Source organism: Gavialis gangeticus, unplaced genomic scaffold (genome assembly GCF_001723915.1).
Source record: "Gavialis gangeticus isolate Ggan-Ray unplaced genomic scaffold, GavGan_comp1, whole genome shotgun sequence".
In the NCBI taxonomy this organism is placed as follows: Eukaryota; Metazoa; Chordata; order Crocodylia; family Gavialidae; genus Gavialis; species Gavialis gangeticus.
The window spans coordinates 4,506,335-4,527,462 of NW_017729033.1; the positions used below are offsets into that span (position 1 = coordinate 4,506,335).

Genomic DNA, 21,128 nt, shown 5'->3' on the forward strand with positions numbered 1-21,128 from the left:
CTTCTTAAGTCTTGCTTGAGATGCATCGGATTATGACTTGGACTATTTGCAATAGTTCCTCGAGAACTGGCTGTAAAATACAGGGATGGGGTTTATCCGAGTGCTTGGCTTTTCTTCTCTGCTTTTTTTTTTAAAGCAGATCAGTTTTTGGGGCGGGTGTTTCTTCAGTTTTATATATTATGACGATGCACCTGGAAAGTTGGTAATTGCATCTGGCTGCTTTTATGACGAGATGAACCAAAAGAAGACAAAATTATGCTTGTCCAGTAGCAAAGAAAGATGGCAATAGTAGGCTAGCCTCATTGTTTAGTGCAGTAGTTTTCAACCTTGTTTTTTCATTTGTGGCCCCCTAAAAAATTAGGAATGGGGGTGCGGACCCCTTTGACTTGCAAGTGCAGGTTTTCACCTACTTTTGATTGATCATAGTTGTCTTTTGGGGACCTTAAGACAGTTTGTGGATCCCCAGGGGTTCTCCACTGCGGGTTGAAAACCACTGTTTATAGTCCATTTTAAAGACGGACCTGCATTTTAAAACGTAGTGGACATGATGGAGGATGATCCTTCCCTTACTCCCACACAAGCCAAGGAGAGTTGCTGGTTTAATCGACTTGCTTGAAATATTCTGGGAGCTCAAACAGTAAATTGGCTGCTTCTTTGTGGCGCATAGAGAGGGGAAGCTTGAAATAGTTGGCATACCATTTCTCTGGGGTGGGTTTTTTTACTTTCTAGGCTCCAGTGGATAGATAGCTTATCAGGTAAGTACTTCATAAATGAGACCCAAAACATTCTTTCTTCTCACTTAAGAATAACTTTGGGAAGCCTGGAAGAGGTGAAGATTTGTCATTATTAAACTCAACATCTAAGTTGTCGATTGTCCTTTTTTTCAGATTGCATGGTTATACCAGCCCAGCCACTGGGATTACCAGAGCAACTCATATGGGGGGTGCAAATGGGCAAATTCAGCTGTAATTTGGGTGCTTCAGGGTGCCTAAATGCTATATTAAATAACATCACTGTAGTATATAACGAAACAATGCTTAGAAGCCATTATCATTGCCTCTCCTAGTTTGGGCCGATGTAGACTTGGTCCATCCTTGCGCCTACAGGTTGCTAATCCAGGGGGTGTTTGTCCCAAGATATCTGATCACCTTGCTCATTACTCTCCAGTGGATCCATGGATCCACTTTCTTGGTAGTTGTCTTTCTCTCCAGCAGATCCATAGATACAGTGCCATCCTTTCTTCTTTCTTCCCCATCTAGCTCTGAATCCTTAATATGCATCTAGTGGAGCAAGCCCTGAGCTGGAAACACTTGAACCCAGAACAGAAGCTCGCTCTCTGTCCAGCCTGGCCTCTCTGACATTTAGTAGTGCCATGTTTTTTTTAATTTATTTTAAGAGCCCCCGAATGGCTGAACAAGTGCTTGGGATCTCTCTAAACTATCTACACTTCAGTCTCCAGGCGTAAGTAGGCAAACACAGCCGATTTTCTCTGGGGTGGTCCTGGGATTGTCGGGATTGCAGTCTGGACTTAATGGATCTCCTCAACTTGGCATTTCTCTTCGTAGTCTGTTGTGAGTTCAGTGGCTTTTATTTCAAGTTTAGAACAGAACTACTGTAGACGTTTCTTAACCCATGAAGCAAAGTAAAATTGTAGCGGAGAAAAGCGTTCGTATTGGTTCCCCCAAATTTTAAGACCCAGCTGTAAACAATTGCTAGCTTTGACTAGTATCATCATCTGCCCAGCGTGTTTTTAATATTTTGAATTAAGGTACCGCAGGAGGGAATCAGCCTTGCAAAGGGGTTGTAGCCAACTGTTGTCCAAGAAAAATGCAGTTACGTTTTAGAAATGAGCAGGTGACCACACGTTTCATTTACCCTTCGGTGATGACAAAGGGTGTACGTGGTCCTGCTTGGCTGACGATAAATTGATCATGACAGGTTTTGTAGAGTTTGAACTGGAAATGTGTCAGAACCGTTTCCAGGTGTTCTCTTGTTAAAACGAACAGGCGTGGCTGCACTTTTGCATGATGCCAGTGCTTGTTTGGATAACTTTGTACTTGCCCTCCACAAGAGCAAGGCTGTTCTTTATGGGGTTGGTACCTGCACAGATAATTTTGACTACGATTTGCAATTCTTATATTGTACTCGTTTTTGAGTAAGTGGATGATTACGTGGAAATGTGCATATGTTGAAGTCTCCGTATTAGCCTTTTAGGCTATATTTTCAGTGTGTGCCTGGTTGTGTGGGAGAGACAGACTGTGTGTGTCTTTTTTACAGGAAGCTCTGAATGCAAAGCCGAGGGCACTTGTAACAGTCATACAAAGATTAAGGCTTTCCCAGTGTCTAACTACTTTAATTCTACCCCACCTCCTAATTATTAACTAACCACAAAGTTGCTAGCTCTTTTGAGGCAATACCAAGCTTGCATTTTTGTAGCCCATACTTTTTAAGTATGGTGTTTTGAGGTCAGTAGGGAGATGCCAGCCTGATTCGAATAGTCTGAGTTTCATTTTTCCCTTAAAGCACGGATTCAACCTCTTTATGTTTTTGTTTTTGTTTGTTTTTTTTAAAAATGCAGCATACCCCCAAACTTCAAACGATTCCTCTGCATTTGGACAAGATGTTCTACAACTTGCAAGTAAAGCTGAAGGCAGGGTAGAGTTTCACCTTTTATAGACTAACTAATCGGAGGCTGCCAACTTGCAAATTAAATTGTACAACCATAGCAAAAATATAGAAGCGAGAGGGCCTTGGGAGACTGAATCCAACCCCCGTGCTCAAGGCAGCATCATCCTCACCTGAGCCATCCCAGACTGTTTCTAATTTGCACTGCGATTTGTTTCCAGCTATGGAGACTGCACAAACTTCTAGGAAATCTCTTCTGTTGCTTAACCACCCCAACAGATAGTCAAGAGATTAATGTGATCTTCCTAAATCTCCTTGTTGCAATTTAAATCCATCGCTTTTTTTTCTTTCTGTCCCATGTAGACAGAGAGCAATTGGTCACCATCTTCCTTTATACCAATCCTTTTTAGCTTCTCCTTTTAAAGAGGCCTGTCATTCCTTCTCAGTGCTCCCCAGACTAAATAATCCAAACTTTCCATGACTGTCACCATTTTCTAGGCTGCTAATCATGGGTGTGCTCTTCTAGGCTCTTTCCAGCTTGTCCACTTTGTGCTGTGCCCAAATTTTGGACTCTTGCTGCAGGTGAGACTTTTACCGGTGCTGAATGGAAGCATTGCAGTTACCAGTTCTCCTGTTAACATAGCCTAGTATACAGCTAGCCTTTCTTTTACAGGTCAGTGCAATGCTCTTGCGATCAGCTTGTGATCCACTATCACCCCTACGGTGCTTTTCTGCAGTTTTGCAGTCCACTGGCCGGATCCAGTCTGTGGGCATGATCTGGTGTGCAGTGCTGCTTGATGGAGCTGCTTAGGGTTGGCAATTTGGCATCGTGAAGTGGTAGCAGTGTTATATGGCCATTGCTTCTCCACTGCCACGCTTTTGGACCTACGGGAAAACCCATGGACCTGATTACATGGCTCCGCAGGCCAGGAGTGGAGCACCTCTGAACTAAGGCCTTTCGACTCTTAACTTGATCCTTTTTTTTTAAGTGCCCACTACCTCACCCAGTTGGGTGTCCACCGAAAATTTATTAAGTGCACTCTTAGGTCCATCATCCTAGTCATTAATCTGTTAAGCCTGAGCTAAAATTAATTAAAAACAGAGTCCATTAAGAACCTGGCATCTATTTCAATGCTATTTTTTTGCTTCTAAATAATGTAACTGGGAAAATGAGGGGAATGGGGGAGATGGGAGATCTCTAAAGTCCCAGAAGTCAATTTAATCTGAGACCATCAGTGCCATTTATGACTCTGTGCTATTCTGCGATGTGAGCAGGGAGCTGAGTTAAGGTGTTTTGGATGGATCAGCTCTGCATTTCATTAAGGCTGTATTTTTTTTAAGCTAGCTCTGACTTTTTCCTTTTTGTTTTGCAGAACTTGCTTCAAGTATAATTAACAACCACCCTCTGTATTTTTACCTGAGGGGCGTCTATAGATCGAAAGAAAATTCTTTCCATCAGTCTTAACATCCTCTAACAAAACCCATGTGGGAACCATGCATGGACTCTGTCCACAATGGGCAAAGAACTGTACATTGCAACTGTTGTATGGCATACAAGGGTTAAATGCTGTCAACTTCCCTGATCGTTCCCTCTTAGAAATTGGTGTAGCTTGTCCCTCCCCGGTTAGTTTATAATACCACTGCTGAGCATGAGTGACTGCAAACACCACTCCAATCCGGTTTTGAAACTGTGCATATATACAATTTAAAAATTGGTTTAAAAAGAATGGGGTTGCTAAATGCCACCTCCAGTGGCTTAGCTGTTAGCTGCTCATATAGGTGATGCAGATGAGCTAAAGATCTTGTAACTCATCCTGAATGAAACGGGGTTAAACTTACAAGATTTTGCTACACAGGTACTTAATGTCGTCTCGGTTAACGTTGTTTCGTTATACGTTGCTCATCTATTAGAGAACACGCTCGTTTTAAAGTCTCGCAGTGTTTGGTTATAATGTTGTTTGGCCGCCGCCTGCTAGGAGGGTAAGTGCTGTGATGCGATTGGCTTTGCTTGCCATCGTTTCACTTAAAGTTGCATTTTTCAAGAACATAATGACAGCGGTAAGCAAGGAGTAGCTGTATGTGGAACGGTTATGCCTGCTTGCCCCATAAACTACCTTATAAGAGCTTACATGGGTATCATTCAAGAGTTGCACCATTCAATGCCCAGCGTTAAGGCTAAGGTGACTCCTTATGGTTCTCCCAGTTCTCCAAAGCAAACCCAATAGCTGCATTTTTATTATTTAATGAACTACAGTCTGCAGATAAACATTTTGAAAGTACTTATGCTGGAGAGAAGCCATCCTCATTCCCAAAGAAAAACCAGATTTGGGGTTGCTAAATTAAAACGGCAGCAGAGGGCTTGTTAATATTTCTGTGTTGGCTCGTGTTGCCAAAGCACTTGTTTGCCAAACCAGTGAAGAGGGACAGCCCTGTAATTCAAGCATGTGCTGCCTGCCTTGGGAAGAAGGTTTCTTAAAGAAATCTGGGACTGCTTTCCCGTGGCAATATTGCAAGGTACAAATGTGCTTGCAGCCTTCAGTGTTCAAAAATCATAAAGGTATTAAAGAGAACCCTGAATTGCTAGTACTTAAGGCATTGAAGGGGTCCCTGTTTTCAAAATTTTCCCAACTCCAAGAGCTAGAATCATACCTTTTTTTTTTTTTTACCCTTGAAGTCATGATTCTCCTGCAGTTGCATAATTTTGAGCGCTGGGGCCTTAGGAAAAAAAACCCCAGCCAATATTACGAGACATCTAATTTGACGAGGGAGAGAATTTGGCTTTGTGCCACCAAATGCCTTCTGTTAGCAGAGTTGTTATTAATTTTTACTTGCTTGGAGTGCTTGGGGGTGAAATACAGCTGGAAAGGAAATTTAAAAAAAAAAAAAATTGGTCTGAGTGTTCACAGCATTAACAGTGGCATTACCCCGTCATTCAGAAACAAAGCCAGGCTTATTTTCGTTGCTGCCTTGTGGCTATCGATAGCATTAGGTCTCTTAGCTCCCAGTTCTTTTGTTTCTCATGTTGCACAAATGCAATTAATAAGGGGGGAAGGTAGGAATCTACCTGCAACCAGGTGCAGGTTTCTGAATCTAGGACTGCCGAGATGTCTGCTCATGGTTTTGCACCGTATGTGGCCGTCAGCGCCATGTGGCATCCGTCTAAATGAGGACTGACCTTTGGAAATGGTTGACTTCTAGGGACCGTGCTGCCTTCATGCTACTGATTGTATTGCCCCACTTAGCGTTCAGGATTGTGCATATATAGCCATGGGTTATTTGGTGCCAGTTTGATTTTTTTGGGGGGCTTATTTAAAATCAAGTTACCTGAGCTTTTCTTCATCGCGGATTGGAGAATAGAGTGAAAACAGGCTTTCGAATACTCTGCCATCCCTTCCAGTCATTCTCTTGCTGTTGGTGGATGACACATGTATACGCCCAACATTTAATTGATATTTCCAGAGCGGATTGGGTTTTGCTTTTTTCCTACCACTTTTTGCATTCGGAGAGTTTTATCTCCTGAAAAGTGCTTTAATCTCGCATGTGTATCAAGTTGGTTAGGGTACAAGATGAAGCAGCTGTTGATTGGACGTGGCTTTATTACCGGGAGAACCAAAGGCGCGGATTTGCCAAGGCACGTGAGGCCGTTGCAGCACGCGGCTGTCCATGGCCTGTATGGTTGGCTGCTTTTTCACACCTTTTGCAAAATCTCCCACTTTGCTGCAGACTTTAAATGAGGACCCCGGCTTTGTCCCATGACTGTTGCTACTGGGGGAGCTGGCAGGGTGGCTTCGTCAAGGTCACCAGCTGTATCCCAGTTAAGAAGCTGTTTCCCTTTCCTCTCTACCTTCGCCATTCTTCGGGGATTTAGGTTGAGGTTTTCTGTGGCGAGTGGCCACCTTGGGCCAACTTTTAAAATATTTGCCGAAGCTGCTGCTGTTCAGGATAACAAGATTTAGCATTGCGCATGTGAAGCGAATTCTGGCAGTCTCTTTTGATCGGCCCTCGCCCTGCCGTAACTTGGAGCAAGGGCTCAACGTTTGCCAGCGGGATGATCTTCGTGTCAGGGATGCTTTTTTTTTTTTGCTGCAAGAGCAGAAGTCTTCCCAGACTTGGCTAACTTTTTTATAAACACTTAGGGAAAAACCCATTCCTTTTGCTAGTGGATAAAATACCCGACGATTCAGTCTGCACTGAGCATGTCCTGTCTTTCTTGGGTTTTGCTGCCAGTCAGGCCATATATCTGCCATTCCCATCTGCCATTTGAGCACGCTCCACCCAGCACTACAGGCTGAAACCAGACTGTCTCAGTAATGAGATGTAACTGGGACTTGCTTGAGGGGCAGCCGTGATGCCCCCTAGTGCCCATGCAACTGGTACCCAGCTCTGCCTTTAGGGTACTGTCCCCCCCTCGCCCACTGCGCCTTGATGTACCTATTGCATTGAAAGGGGGGCTACCTAGGCGTCCTAGCGTGAGCCACAATCTGCCAAATAGCCAGCAAGTCCCTCCTGGACACTGCTGGTCTCAATCCTGCCCTTAAACTGCATGGGCACTCATCACTGCCTGTGCCCCAGGGCACCTGTAGGCCTTAAAAGCTGATTACATGGCTCTGACCTTCCCCCTTTATACCATGCCCAGGCCTATTGGGCTCTGTCCTTGCCTCTCTGAGGCTTTGGGCCCCTGCCCCTATTGCTGCCCTGCTCTGGGCATTGGCCCCTTGGCCCCTGTCTCTGCCCCTTTTTGGGCTCTGGCCGCAGTCTGCACCTTTGGGCCTGACCCCTGACAGAGCCCAGGTGGTCACATGCCCCTCGGGCAATAGCGGGACCTCCAAACCACCCCTCAATCCCTTTTACAACCCCCCGGTATAAACTATAACAAAGGAATATGCTTCTCTGGCTACCTATATACAGCAAGGCTTCCCTTATCCTTGTCGCTTGCCTTCCCCAAGGTAGCTCTCTTGGCTCCTCCGGCTCTGGAGCTCCTTCTACCGCAGGTTCCAGGGCCAAATCGCCCACTCTGGCTCAGGCCCTGGGTTTATATAGCTGGGAGCCATGCCCGTTTGGTCCCGTGGTTCCCTGAGCTGCCACGGGCGTTTCCCCGTGCAGGCTTGCTGCTGCACCAGGGCCCGTGTTTCCCAACCCGGGTCCTGCCCTGCTGGATTATTGCAGAGGAACCAGTTCTGCGATGAGTGCTCCTAGCCCCTGCCACTTCCCTGGATAGCTGTTTTCCTTGTGACTGATGGTCTTTTTTTTTTCTCCCCCCACCCCTCCCAACTTCTGGCTTTGTTAAATGGGTGCACCAGGTCTGGATGAGTTGGGGCTGGGTGTTGAAACTGTTCAGCGAGGCTTCTGTCTCTACTGCATGACCTTCTGCTAGAGTATGGAGGAGAGAGCTCTCACTTTTAAATGTGGAGTGGCCCGGCTAATTAGGAGACTGGACCTCGCGGCCGGCCTTGATGGGTAGGGGGAATGCGAGGGTTAGCTAGGCCGAGGGGGTTGGGGCTGGGATAGCAGAAACTAGGGAGGACAAGAGATGACTGACCAGGAAGCTGAGCACGGAGAAGATCTGAGGACTGGTGAGCCAGAAGACTGGGAATAAGGGACTAGGCTAAGAAACGGGACATGGAGTGGCATCAGCAACCCTTAATTTGGGCCCTCGGTGCACATGCACCACGACATGCGTCTGTCGAGGTCCACTGTCTTTCCTCACAGGTTCCCCGGCCACATCTTTGCAGAAAACGGACCGTGCTAACCAAGTGGGCTGCTGCTCGGTACTTTATCTACCGCTAGTAAAGCTGTGTGCATTTAATGAGGTGCCAGGCTACGCTCTGCTCGGATCCCAGTCTGAGCCCAGAACGATTCACTTCCCCATCAGCATTACTTATGCCTACAATAGTGGAGCGCTCCCCAGACATCATTTTGTTCATTTAGTGTGTACTTAATTTTTTTATAGTTGCTCAGCAACTCCAGCACATACCTGAGTAGGTGGCTCTTAAATACAAAGTACTATAATACAATGATCTTTGCAATACCTGTGAAGCACTTCCCATCTTTGAAAGCAGTGACAAGCAAGACTAGCATATTGATTAGTATGCATGGGGACTTCCATGGGAACAATATGGATAGTGATGCAGGTCACTTGGGTTTTAACTCACGGCGGGCTCAGGTAACGCTTGAGGTTTTGCACAGGATGGCTCCTTGCTCAAATCGAAGGTGAAATATTAGACAGGCGTTGGACTAAAATCTGCTGCCTGTTTTTGTGTTCCAACTTCAGGGGGCGGAGGGTTGTTTTTCCACTCTTTTGAGCAAAATGGATTCCTAATATTGAAGCCTGATAAAATATTTAATAATATGGAAACATAAGGCAGCCAAAATATGCCAACAGCAACAGAATCTCAGTCCAAATTGCCTTAAAACAAAAATCAAAACTCCAGGATAATTAAACAGTTTCTTCTGTCATCTGCAGTGTCCTCTATATTCTTTTGGTCGGGCTAGGATTGTGTCTCGGGTCTCCCTGCGGGGATGAGCAGTTGCCAGATCTTTCTTTTTTTTCCTCAAAAAGCGCTCTCCTTAATTGCTGAGGCAGACTCAAGAGAGGAAGCCAAGTACCTACCTGCCTGCCAGTTGGGAAATCAAAATGCTTAGTTCAGGCCATGAGCAAATGGTGAACGGGCTTCAGGGATGAAAAATCAAATGACAGTCATTTTTTTTTTTGTGCGTGCTAATTGAAAGATCCCCACCAGTTAGGCTTTTAGAGGCAGGAAGATCTTGGGCTTTGGCTGTGATGATCTGTTATCAGACCGAGGACTTGAGGAAAGTTGCTTGATGTGTGAAAGCTTGCTCAACAGCTCCCCCAACTATTTGGTCGGCCCAATAAAAGCTATTGCAAAAAAAGCCTGGACTCCGACCTCTCCTTGAGCGTCGTGGCTACAACACCCCAGCAGTACCGCAAGGCAGAAGTTGCTTGGTGCCAGCGTGGACACTGGCCCACAAGGTGGTTGGCTGGTGTTTGTACAACCCATCTTTTGGAAAAATGTTATAGATAATCCAGAGTTATGTCCAGTGCCTTTTTTTGAGAAGGGAAGAATTAAGTAGCTAGAAACCTCCTTGTCCCCATTTAGTTTGGGGATTGCAGTGGTGCGAGTTTTAAATGTGGGTACCTGTTTGCCATGCCATGCTGCTTCTCCATCCCTCACTCCATGCCCAGCTCCTTTGCTCTCAACCCGCAGCCTGATTGACTGACACTTTTTTTGGAAAAGGAGATCAGCAAATCCTGCCATGACCTATTCACTCCTTCCCAGCTCTGCTAGCTTCCCATTTGTCTCTCTGTTGCAGCCCCTGGCCATGGCTGGTCTAGTTTTACCAGCCCTTTGTAATCCCATCTCCTTCCAGCTATCGACCTCCCCTCCCACTTTCTTAACCTCATTCTTTCTAACGTACCCATTTCAAGGAAGCTGAGAGAGCTACTGATCTTCTTGTGAATACCTGGTACAATTAATTGCTTGAAGCTCATCCACCAGTGTGGAAGCTGCAGCCTGTGTGCCAGGCTCATCTTGATTGGCAAGGGTCAAGGAAGCCAGAGGTACCAGGTTACACTGGTTACATGGTGGACACAAGTTTCTGTAACCATAACCAAAAGTGGGGAAAACGGTGGTGGTGCCAAGATCTCCGCTCCACCACTGGCCACGTGTAGAATTGCTTTGAAGTAACTCCTGTGTCCTTTGAAGACATGCTCGGTCCCAACCACCAAAAGACCCAGTGCTTGTCAGCTGGTCTGCATCAGCCCAGGCCTACTATTGGAAGTAGAGGTCATGGGGTGAAAGTCACCCAAATTGTCCAAAAGTGGCACTGGCTAAAACTCATGCTTTTGTCCTTGCCAGATATTGCCACACCTCCCTGACCATGGGTTATCTGGTGCCAATTTGATTTTGTTTTTTTAATGAAGTTACCCAAGCTTTTCTTCATCATGGATGAACTCTGATTGGAAAACAGAGTGAAAACTGTAGATTAAATAGGTATTGTATCACTCATAAGACGTGATCACTATTTCCCTGTGTAATGCTAGGCTGGAGATGGAGATGCTTATTTGCTTCCTACGCAGCAGCATGACAATTAAAAGTTTTGAGACAGCGATAGTGAACTTAAGCATACAATTTCAGTTGCCTACTTTTCTATCTGTTTTTTCCTTTCCTTCGATCTCATGCAGATCTTCTCTTCTCTTCTGCAGACTAAATCAGCCCGGTTCCCTCAGGCTCTCCTTACCAGTCCTGTCCCCCAGCCCCCGGACCATTTTATTTGCCCTTTGCTGGACTCTCTCCAATGTGTCCACATCCTTTCTATAGTGGGGGGGAGGCTCAAAACTGGACACTGGACTCCAGGCTGGACACAATACTTATACATATATGGTGACTTGTAGGCATGGGCCCAGATGAAGACTTGCCTTCAGGTCGCTCTTTTGACCACGGAGGATACAGTCCTCGACTGCTAGTTCAGTTCTGCCAAACCGTTTCTAGAGCACTAATGCATCCTTCCTCGGACTCCTCTGGAAGCACTTGGGAAGGATCCTTCAGCAACGGTGGAAACGCACCTGCAATGTGCCATTTATACCAGAGGAAGCATGCGTCACTTTTCTTTGTGGGGGATGCACAATGCAAAGTAAGCTGTGTGTGCATGCACACACGTGTGTTGGGGTGGGGAAGGGAGTTATGTAGGCCACCTTTTTGATTTTCTATAAAGCACTAAAAGACCTAAGCCTGCGATGATAAATCAAATAGACCCATATAAATTCTGTTGTCTTCAGATTGAGAACTGGGATATGTTTCTGACTTCATCTCGGGAGATGCACAGTCTGCATCTTCCTATTAGTCAGCACATCTTGCAAGAACAAACGCTGGAAGATAATTTGCAACAGGATGTGCTGAAGTTCAAGTGTCATAATTGTTGGAGTTCCTGTTTGCGGTCTTGAAACTAGACAGTGTTGTTGCTGTGGTGGCAGAGTGTCAACCCCCTATCCTTAAGAAATGTATTTTATGTTTGAGTTCTTGGCAGTCTTGAACTTATACTTCGTGCAAGGCTTTTAAAATTGCCATCAGCATTTTATTTTCCATTACGTGGTATTGGTTTATGCCTCCAAACTGGTTGTCTAAGCTTGCTGTAGTGTTAAAATGCACTGCCAAAATGTGCCCGCTTGCTTCAGGCAGTTTTTATATGCAATGATATATAATATCATTGCCACAAAGAGGGTAGAATCTGCCTGAATAACTTGGGTAATACAAAACTGGACACTGCAAGGTATGCAATAATTGGTATATACTACCCATATAATAATTGGTATATACTATACATTTACATGCACAAATGTATTTCAGCTGCTTTCAGGACTCGTAGTAGAGAAGATCTCTTTTATTAGACCCACAAGATTTTTGCAAAAATCTTTGCAAAAAATAAAAGCTCATCTCTACTACAAGTCTGGATTGCTTTTTTTCTGCCTAGACTGATCTGGCTACAACCTGGATACCTTTCAGCTGCTTTGCAACAAAAGGCCGTAGCGATATAGTTTCTCCATCTGAATGAGACTCGATCGTAATTATAAACATTGCAGAAGAGTCCAAAATAGCTCCTTTCAACAAATGTGGTCTTACTTTCTTAGTGTGTTCCCTTATGTGATTAGCCATCATCCCTGCTCTGACCTCATAATCGGGGTACGTGTGGAAAATGCACAAGTCTCAATGGTTGCATCACCCAGTAACTTGCTCGTTAGACCAGTCGGTTTTAACATGGTCGGGTTTCAAATAACGGATCCGAGGTTGATCTCCCACAGTGCTAGTTATTGATCAAATGGTAAACCTGACTTTCTAGTTGGAGGGCCGGCTGCCTCTGTTGAAAGGTTAATGGAGCGATTTAAGCACTCGCTTTACTGTCACCAGTTTGGCAGATGACATTTCTAAATCGGCCCCTTACCTTTGAGAGGGGCTACGGGTGAAGTTGCATGTTGGTTAGGCCATAGTAAGGGCACCCAGAACACAAGCACCCAGTTGTTAAAGCTTGTTAACTTGTGCCAAGTGCCCTCGAGTGTCTCAGTTATGCCACTCCAGATGAGGGTTAACTCTGGGCTGGGCTGCCTGGCTTGTGTGAGGGTAACTTCTGTCTGCTCCATGTAGATCAAACAAGCGATTTGCAATCCTCCAGCATCCCAGGATGCACTGCTCCCAGCCCCTCCACCAGAACTGGGATTGAGTTCAGCTGTCCTGGTGCCTAGCAGCACTGTTTGCTAGCCCTCTAGCAGCCAATCGGAGCCATTCAGGGAGGAAATGGTATTAACCCTTAGTGTCTAATTGCACACAGCACGTTTTAAGTTCAGCACTGCTTAACAGGCCGCGGATTTGGTATGGTCTATGTGCAACACGTAACTTCACCCTAAATGCTATTGAAATGGGTTGCTGAATGCGATTGGTGCCCTTCAGTGCTTTGAAATGGGGCCTGAAGACCCCTTAAACAAGTTTCATCTATCTTGTATGCGAGACGTCTCGATGTCATAGCCCCCCACTTACATGCATCTAACACAGGTCAGCTTCATATGTTGGTGGCCTCTGGGTAGAGACTAAACCCTGCATGGACATGGCCAAGTCCCTGCCCTCCACATCTAATTTTAAAGAGCAGGGCAGGTGTAAGCAGCTCACTCTAGCCTTTTCAGCAGCACGGCGGTAGAATAAAATAATTCTATGTAGAACTTGAGAACAACAAAACAAAACCCTCTTATTTTATTTGAGGGGTGGGATTTCTCTATAGCTTGTACAGAATAAATTTTATTCTGTATTGTACTTTACTCAGGCTGTTTTTAAGACCTTGTTTTTAAGCACAAGTTACTTGACTTCCCCGAACGTGTGTTGCATGCCACCTCCTGGGTGAGAGGCCTCATCGATGCCAAAAGATAGGGCAGCATTCTTCTACACACCGATGATCTCGTAAGGTCCCCTCCAGTCCCCAACTTCTACGAAACTGTTGAGTCAAGGCCGAGCTGTTTCATGCCGTGCTCCCCAAACACGTACGTCTCTGACCTTTTTAGGTACCAAAGTAGAGAATCCTTCTGACCATTTTGGGGCTGATGTTCCTCACTAAGAATAAGAGTAAAAGATCCGCTATTTTGGCTTGTGAAAAATGTTGGAGAAGTGTGAACATCGATGGTGTTTGGTTTGATTGCATGCAAAGGATGTAACGAAGCATTGTGTTAATCTTCTGGGCAGGTTATCTTAAATGTGACACAGATGACGGCTGTGAGAACAAAGAAGAAGTGGGAGGAGAAGAGCTCTTTGACACTGTAAACTCTTCAATCGTGTCCGGGGACAGTATCCGGTTCTTTGTGAATGTCAATTTGGACGTGCAACAGAATGTAGCTGGTAAGTGCACCGACTTTTTCATATATATGTTTTATCAACATTTGGAGAGTCCAACTGCAGCGGCTACTTCTCCACCTTGTATTGAAAAGTATTTACCCTTCAAATATCTGCCTGTGGCATCCAGGAGACCATTTTCAAGCTCAGACATCTTTCTGGGGCACATAAGCATCTCCTAATAGGCACAAATCAAACATTTCAAAACCACCCCAAGTCCTTTCAACTTTTGATAGGAAGACACTTGGTGGAGGTAAGGAATGGGTGCTTTAAAATTGAAGCTCCCACATCTTCTTCTAGGCTTCCTCCTAAGCATCCTGATTCCCAAAAGCACTGCAAACCAACCAACTCCGGTGCATCTGAAAATCAGAGTATTTGTGCAGTGCCTAAAAATGAACCTGGAGCTTGAATTTTAAGCCTGTGCTTGAAAATGTGGGTGCTATAATGTCCACCCAGTTCTTCTGCATGCATTCAGTCTGTGCCGCATGTGGCTACTGCTCATGAGATTTAAAGAAAGTATTGTGGGGGGAGAATCCCAATTTTGAAGGGGGTTTTGTTTCGTTCAGTTATTGAGGTTGGTTGTGATCACTTGCGCTAAGGTCATCAGTGGCGCAGTTTGCCTCCTGATTTTTTTTTTTTCAATGAGAACTGAATACAATGTGTTACTAGAAAGCTTTCTGTCCTTAAATGTTAACATTTTGGAAATGACATCAGTTAATACAACGCTGCACTTCTCAATGTTTTTGTGTTTTGTTTTGGACTCCGTTTAAAACATGCACATAAGGGGCGAAGATGACACGTGAACAAATGCATCCACTGTGAACTCATGAATTAGTAACCTTAGAAAAATCAAATGCGCTTGCTGACCCACATTCTTTTAATGTCCTGTTTTCTAGTTGATGCATCTCAATGCCCCTGACAGACGGATGTAAACTTTTTTTAAGACCGTTTGTCTGTCTGGGCAGCAATTAACACAGCTGATACATCTGTAACATTGGCCCTTCAGTAAATGAAGCCAACCAATGTTGGCGGCACGGAGTCAGCAAGAGTTGCTCGTGATCAGATTTATTTTGCTTGCTTTTGATAAGCTACTCGTTATCAGGGCTCAACATCTGAACTCGGTTCCTGCCTGAGGAGCTTGTATTATAAAGGCACCAGCAGGTTTTAGAGTCTGTTTGTGTTTGCAATTCAAGATGGGATGAGGTAGGAAAAGTTGCCTGTTTTTTAATGGAGTTTACCCCTCCTTCCAACTTTCCTGGCAATGGCTTTTATCCACCTCTGGGAAAGAGTGATTTTTATGAGAGGCTATATTTTTGACATCTGAATAGACTGGTCTGCATCAAATGAAAGGTCTTTCCAGGAAGAAAAATTCTGCGTGCGAATCCCTGGATTCCTCCGTGGGGTTGCTTTGGCATCTGGAAAATGTATTTGAATGTATCGTGCTGTTCAGAAAAACTTTGGGGCTAAACAAGGAAACGGCCTTTTTACCTTTTGGCATTGAAACTTGGGCTTCCTCCCCAAAGCTGGTAACAGTGCAAAGCCAGCTTCCATAGCTTATCAAGAAGGTTTATGGTTAATGATCTCCAGTTTAACGAGTAGGATCTGAAACCCGTATTTTACCTCTGGCTAGGCATCTAATTTAACTTAGTAAAGGTTGCTGCACAAAGTGCAAACTCTGATTTAAATCTGTAAAAAAAAAAAAAAAAAAAAAAAAAAAAAAAAAAAAAAAAAAAAAACACCACCACACTGTATGTTTAGAAACCATAGCAGAAAGTAATACAGGCCTGTTCAAGAACCAGTCTCTCCTCCTTGCCCCACAAGTCTCTTCATAGCCTGGAGGGGTGATTTTTTTTCCCTTGAGGAAAAAGTAACCAGAAGCACTTCTTCAGCTCTGCTATTTACTGACTTCATATGAAGGTTGAAGTTTAATTTTGTCTGCATTTAATTTTATTCTTTAAAGCCTGGTATTGGAGCAGTGTCACTTTTTTTTGCAGAGTACATCTTTGGGAGTTAGCAATGCTGCTAATGTTTTTGGAGGATCCTTTGGTATTTGAAGAATAATCCTGCTTCTCTTCTGAGCTGCCTCTTGCTTTTTTTCTTCTGCTTTCAGTCTATTTGGACTGACGTTATACCCGCCTCATCCCAATACCAATCTATTAACAACATCAAAAGTTGCAATCGGACTTTGTCTTTTGTCCCTTTAAGTCACGTGGCATTGCTGAAGTCTGGCTCTTCCTGACCACAAGATTTGCATGTCCACGATTTAACTATAATGGTTTTTAACCCCTGCGCAACATTTTCCAAAAGGGCCAGAATAGTATTTCCACAAGGTGAAGGGCTCGGTGAGCAACTGTTACCAGGGCACCCAAGGGGAGAACGGGAGTAATGGCCACAAACTCCTGGAAGACCGATTCAGGCTCAACGTTGGGGAAAATGTCTTCACAGTCGGGGTGTCCAGACTGTGGAATAAACTCCCTCCAGAGGAGGTGCAGTCGCCTACCCTGGAAATCTTCAAGAGGAGACTAGATAGTCCCCTTGCTGGGGCCACCTGACCCCAGTTGTCTTTCTTGCTTGGTGCAGGGAGCTGGACCTGATGATCTTTTGAGATCCCTTCTGGCCCCTTACAATCTCTGAATTAAAATTTAAATCCCCTTAATTTGAATGGGATTACATGCACCCAGTGGAAATAACACTAACATTATTATTATTTTTTGCTGGAGCATCTCTGCAAGTTAAGTACCCAACATCCTTTAATGTCAGCAAATAGACCTTTAGGTTCCGGGACCAGGTACAGACATTACACTCTTACCAGTGTCAGCGATCAGAAACCAGTCTATACCTGGAACAAACAGAACCAAAATTCGGTGCACACGTGGCAGAACCTGGTCTAAGATTTTGCACCCCCCACCAACGTGCAAACGTGCGTTCTGTTTGCTACCGATGTAAACTACGCCACGTACAGAAACCACATGACTTGCATTGATTTTGCCTCCAGCTTTTTGAATGTCTGCACCTAGCCTGGAGGGCAAAGAAGTTAGCGACTAGATCCTTTTTCAGAAAGGGGCACTTGCTCTGGAGCACAGTCTACCATATCTGCACTGGCTGAGCCTGCATTTGTTCATTGATTTAATCCATAATGAAAACCACATCTGCTTTGTTTGGTTTCTCTTGAATAGTTGCCAGACATGGAGTCTATAATCATTCTGACTGAGCAATATTTTAATCCTCTGCACTTTAAAAAAAACAAAAACAAAAAAAACCCCTACAAGAAGTGAATTAAGATTAGTCACAATGACGAGCTTAGAGGATGATTCAGCAGTTGCAATGTCATCTTATTCTTACTCCCCTGCCTCTTTTTTTCTTTTGGGTCTTCATCCCAATACTGCTGTGGTTGTTCTGTTTTTTTTTTTTTTTTTCATATCCAGATTCTAATATCGCTTGCTTCTTGGGGTGCATTGTCTTTGGCTAACTTTTCTGCAAAGTTTCTATCTACCTTCAAATGCAGTGCAAACAATAAGCATGTGTGGAAACGCTTTGAGCCCTTGAGGAGAGGTGCCTGAAGGCAGTATAAATACATAAAGGAGAATTATGGACTTGGTGACAGCTCTGCCTTCATCCCATCTAGTTAATAATCTCCATGTGATGGATGTAGAGTTTGCTACGTGCATAATTAGATGCACTTTATTGTTATTTTAAAACCTCTCTGCATGGGGATTTAGACCAAGTTGGGCAACAAAGCATAGCATAAACTTTAAAATGGTGATCATAAGCTGTTGTCATTCTGCATTGGGTGCAAGGAAGTAGCTACAAATAAGAGGTACTGGAAAAATAAAATCCAGGGTCTAGGGTTAGCATATGCTGCTTATGCTTTTAAGACTGCAATACCCAAGTCAGCATAGACGTTGGTCACTAAAACACAGGTCTTTTTTGCAGCTTGGGTCACTCAATGCGACTTTCCCTTGGGGTAGGGGACAAGAAAACTTCATCCTTATATGCTGTGGTTTATGAGATATTAGTGATGGGTAAAGGTGGGCAGGCTATACTGTTTATAGGCTGCACTTTATATCTGGTGTGATGGGTTCATCAGTGGCACGTGCTTGCTTATCTCTGTCTGGAGGCTACCTCTGCTCTTGAGTCTGCCAGGCTGACAGGTGTTTGAAGGCAGTGTAAAAGTAAAGGAGAATTCTGGATTGAGTGACAGCTACTCTACCATCCCATCTAGTTAATAATCTCCATGTTGGCATGAGTTTGGGATCATCTGAAATAAAAAATCCCACTCATGTCTCTGCCATCCAAGACCTCTCTATGTCTCCAGGTGTTTCCAGGAGGTGGGGAAGGAAATAGTAAGAGACAGATGGGGAAATCTTGCAAGGAGCTCCTAATGAGGAGTGTTGCACTTGGGAAGGACTTTTCCTCATACCTTTCTCTGGATGCCCTTTGCACTTGGGAAGGACTTCAGTGTTGCTCCTCTGGGGACTGAGACTTTCCTTCAAGGGAGATGTTGACCAGGAGGTCCTTCCCGGTCTCCTGTTGCACTGTCTTCCCAACCATCATCTTAGAGCCATCCATCTTCAGTTGGCAGCAAAAACTTTCCTATTGTAATTTCCATCTTCAGTCACTTCTGGCATAGCCCTGGTCGCCGTCCAGCCTGAGCGTCTTCCGGCAGGGAATTAAGCAGCAAGACAGACATCTGTTGCGGGTGGTTTGCTGCTTCATCCTCTCCCTGGGGAAAATTGCAAGCATGCCTCTGGTTTTGACCTGGGACAGTTGTGTTGGGGTGGGAGGGCATCTTGCAGATGCATCGGCTGCTCTGATCTTGGAGAAGGCAGATGGAAGAAGAGCGCAAGGCGAGGAGGTTTAGGAGGCTTCTTAGCATCTGAGGACTTGGTTCCCATCTTGGGCCAGGCTTGGAGAAAGCTCCGTCTCCTGCACCCATGAGCTCTGCCCTTGTGGCAGAGTGTTTTGTGGTGTTTGAGGTCACCACCCTGAGACTTAAGACCATCTCACAAGCTGAGCATTTCTTCCTTTCCACCTAATTTAAAGCGACTGCTGCTTTGGCTGAGCCAGGAAGGGCCCAAGTCCTCTGCACCCTTTCTAGGTACCAGGCTGCAGCTGGCAGGGCATGCCTCTCGGGTCTGGGACAGAAGTTGTATAAACCGGTTTGACCCAAATCAAGTAAATCTGATACTACGTTCAGCCAAGTTGATCTTAAACCCGTTTCAGCCATTTTGAAACGGGTTTACGTGCACTGAGCTTCTGTTCTGTTACAGGTTTGAGCCAGTTTCTGATGACTTAAACCAGGTTGTGTAACTTCTGTCCTTAGCCTAGAGGAATATGGCAGTCAGTCACTTTTAGGACCCTTCCTGGGTGTTTCTTAAATGGTTTTCCCCTGGCCTTGGGAGGTGGATGCGCAGGGGGAGCTGAGGACATGATTGTAATGGGGCAGCAAGTCCCATTTGCTCACCAGACTCTTCAGATGAAAAGGAGTCTGTTCTATGCTCGCGTATAGGTCGTCATTAGTGGCTGATTTGGTGAAAGATCAAATGGGCATAGCCAAATGGCTTGGCGTACCAATCCCTTGACTCTAAGCCCAAGCACACATGCACGCCAGAGCTCTGCAAATGCAGGGTGTCTGAGATGTAGCTGCTCTGTACTTGAAGTCATCCCCTTCCCTGCATCCCTGCCCGGGGTCTGCCAATCTAGACTATTCTGCTTAACATCAGACTGAACGATGGGTCCATTTTGGGTATGCTTTGAGCCCTCCTTGTGGAGATCTTTGCTTGGCTACCATAGGACAGGCTCCAAGTGTGTTTCGTCAGCCCTACATTGACTGAGGTTTTGATTTTTACGGTCTGGCCTCCCTGACCGTTGCATCTGCTTCCACTTCTTCTTTCCTTGGCCAAATGAGCTAGAAGATCATTGATTCTCTTTTTGTAGGTGGGGATAGATCTTGATGCATCTCTGCCTATATACGGCTTTTGACACCTTCCCAGAATTGCAGGGTTGGAAGGGACCTGGTGGGGTTATCTTGACTAATCCTTACACAATTGCAAAATTAACTATCAGTTTTCTTTCCCGTGGAGCTGATTGGCATTTGGGCTTCATACTAACGTGTCTTGCAGTGAGTCTCTGCAGTGGATTAAATAACCAGCGGGGTGGACCTGAACCTATCCCTTCCATCTGCATTTGGGAAATTGCAGATCTGCACTTACAGGGCTTAGGCTTATCACTAGGGAAAAAAAAAAATATCGATTGGCTGCAGCAAGAAGTCTGCTGTCGCTGTCTAATGTGTCAATATTGCATAATGTTGCAAAGCACCTCCTGTTAGTTGGGCATAAATGTGGCCGGTAGGCAGTCATTGAGGTAATGAAGAAGTGCAAAGTAAATCCTGCTTACTGAGCTGCTCATAACCAGATGCTTTCCCTTTTTATTAGGTTTGGAGCAAATACTTTTTTCCCATGGCTTTTTCTTGTGTCATCCCAGGATCCTGAAATGAATCCATGCTAAAAACGGTCAAACTTCACCTTGTTCCCCATTTCGACTTTTTTAGTGTGTGAAACCATCCTTTTTTATTCTTTTTTTTTTTCTCTAGACTGGGTTGAAGTTGGGCCCATCTGGAATCAGAGGTGTGCAAGGCTCTGATGCTATAACTTGTTTACAATCTCTGTATTTTAATTTTTTTTTTTGTGAGCCATCTATGAATAAGTATTTTTATTAGCAGCTCCAACTTTTAATTGGAGGGGGACTGGCAAGTTGGTGCTTAAAACGAATGCAGCCTTCCCTCTCTGCTCCCCCTCCCCCAAATTGTGTTGTTTGTGTGTGTTTTGTTTTTAGTGCAAAACCAATCGGGAGGCAGGATGTGGCTGTGTTGGAAATAATGGAACACATTTTACACTTCACAAGAAATTAAAGATTGTTCCGCCCTCCAGACAATAGATCATTCCTAGATACGTAGAGTCGACAGTTTCCTGTAATCTACTCCAGAGATGCACACGTGCGCACACACTCTGCTGCCGCTTTTATTAGCAAAACAGCTTTCCAGCGTGCAGTCAGGACCCTGTTAAGATAATTAAAAAAAAGTAAAATAAAATAAAAAGGTGGTGGTGGGGGGGGGGG

The 21,128-nt window shown here is 44.8% G+C and overlaps 1 protein-coding gene across 2 annotated transcripts in view; it reads left to right on the forward strand.

Moving 5' to 3' along the window:
• The window catches only part of SLC4A11 (solute carrier family 4 member 11), a 318,296-nt gene that overhangs the window by 205,532 nt on the left and 91,636 nt on the right, over positions 1–21,128 (forward strand). For both annotated transcript variants that reach the window (XM_019526497.1, XM_019526498.1), the window contains exon 3: positions 13,866–14,018. In XM_019526497.1, coding sequence (XP_019382042.1) covers positions 13,866–14,018 — 153 coding nt within the window. The remainder of the gene's footprint in view (positions 1–13,865; positions 14,019–21,128) is intronic.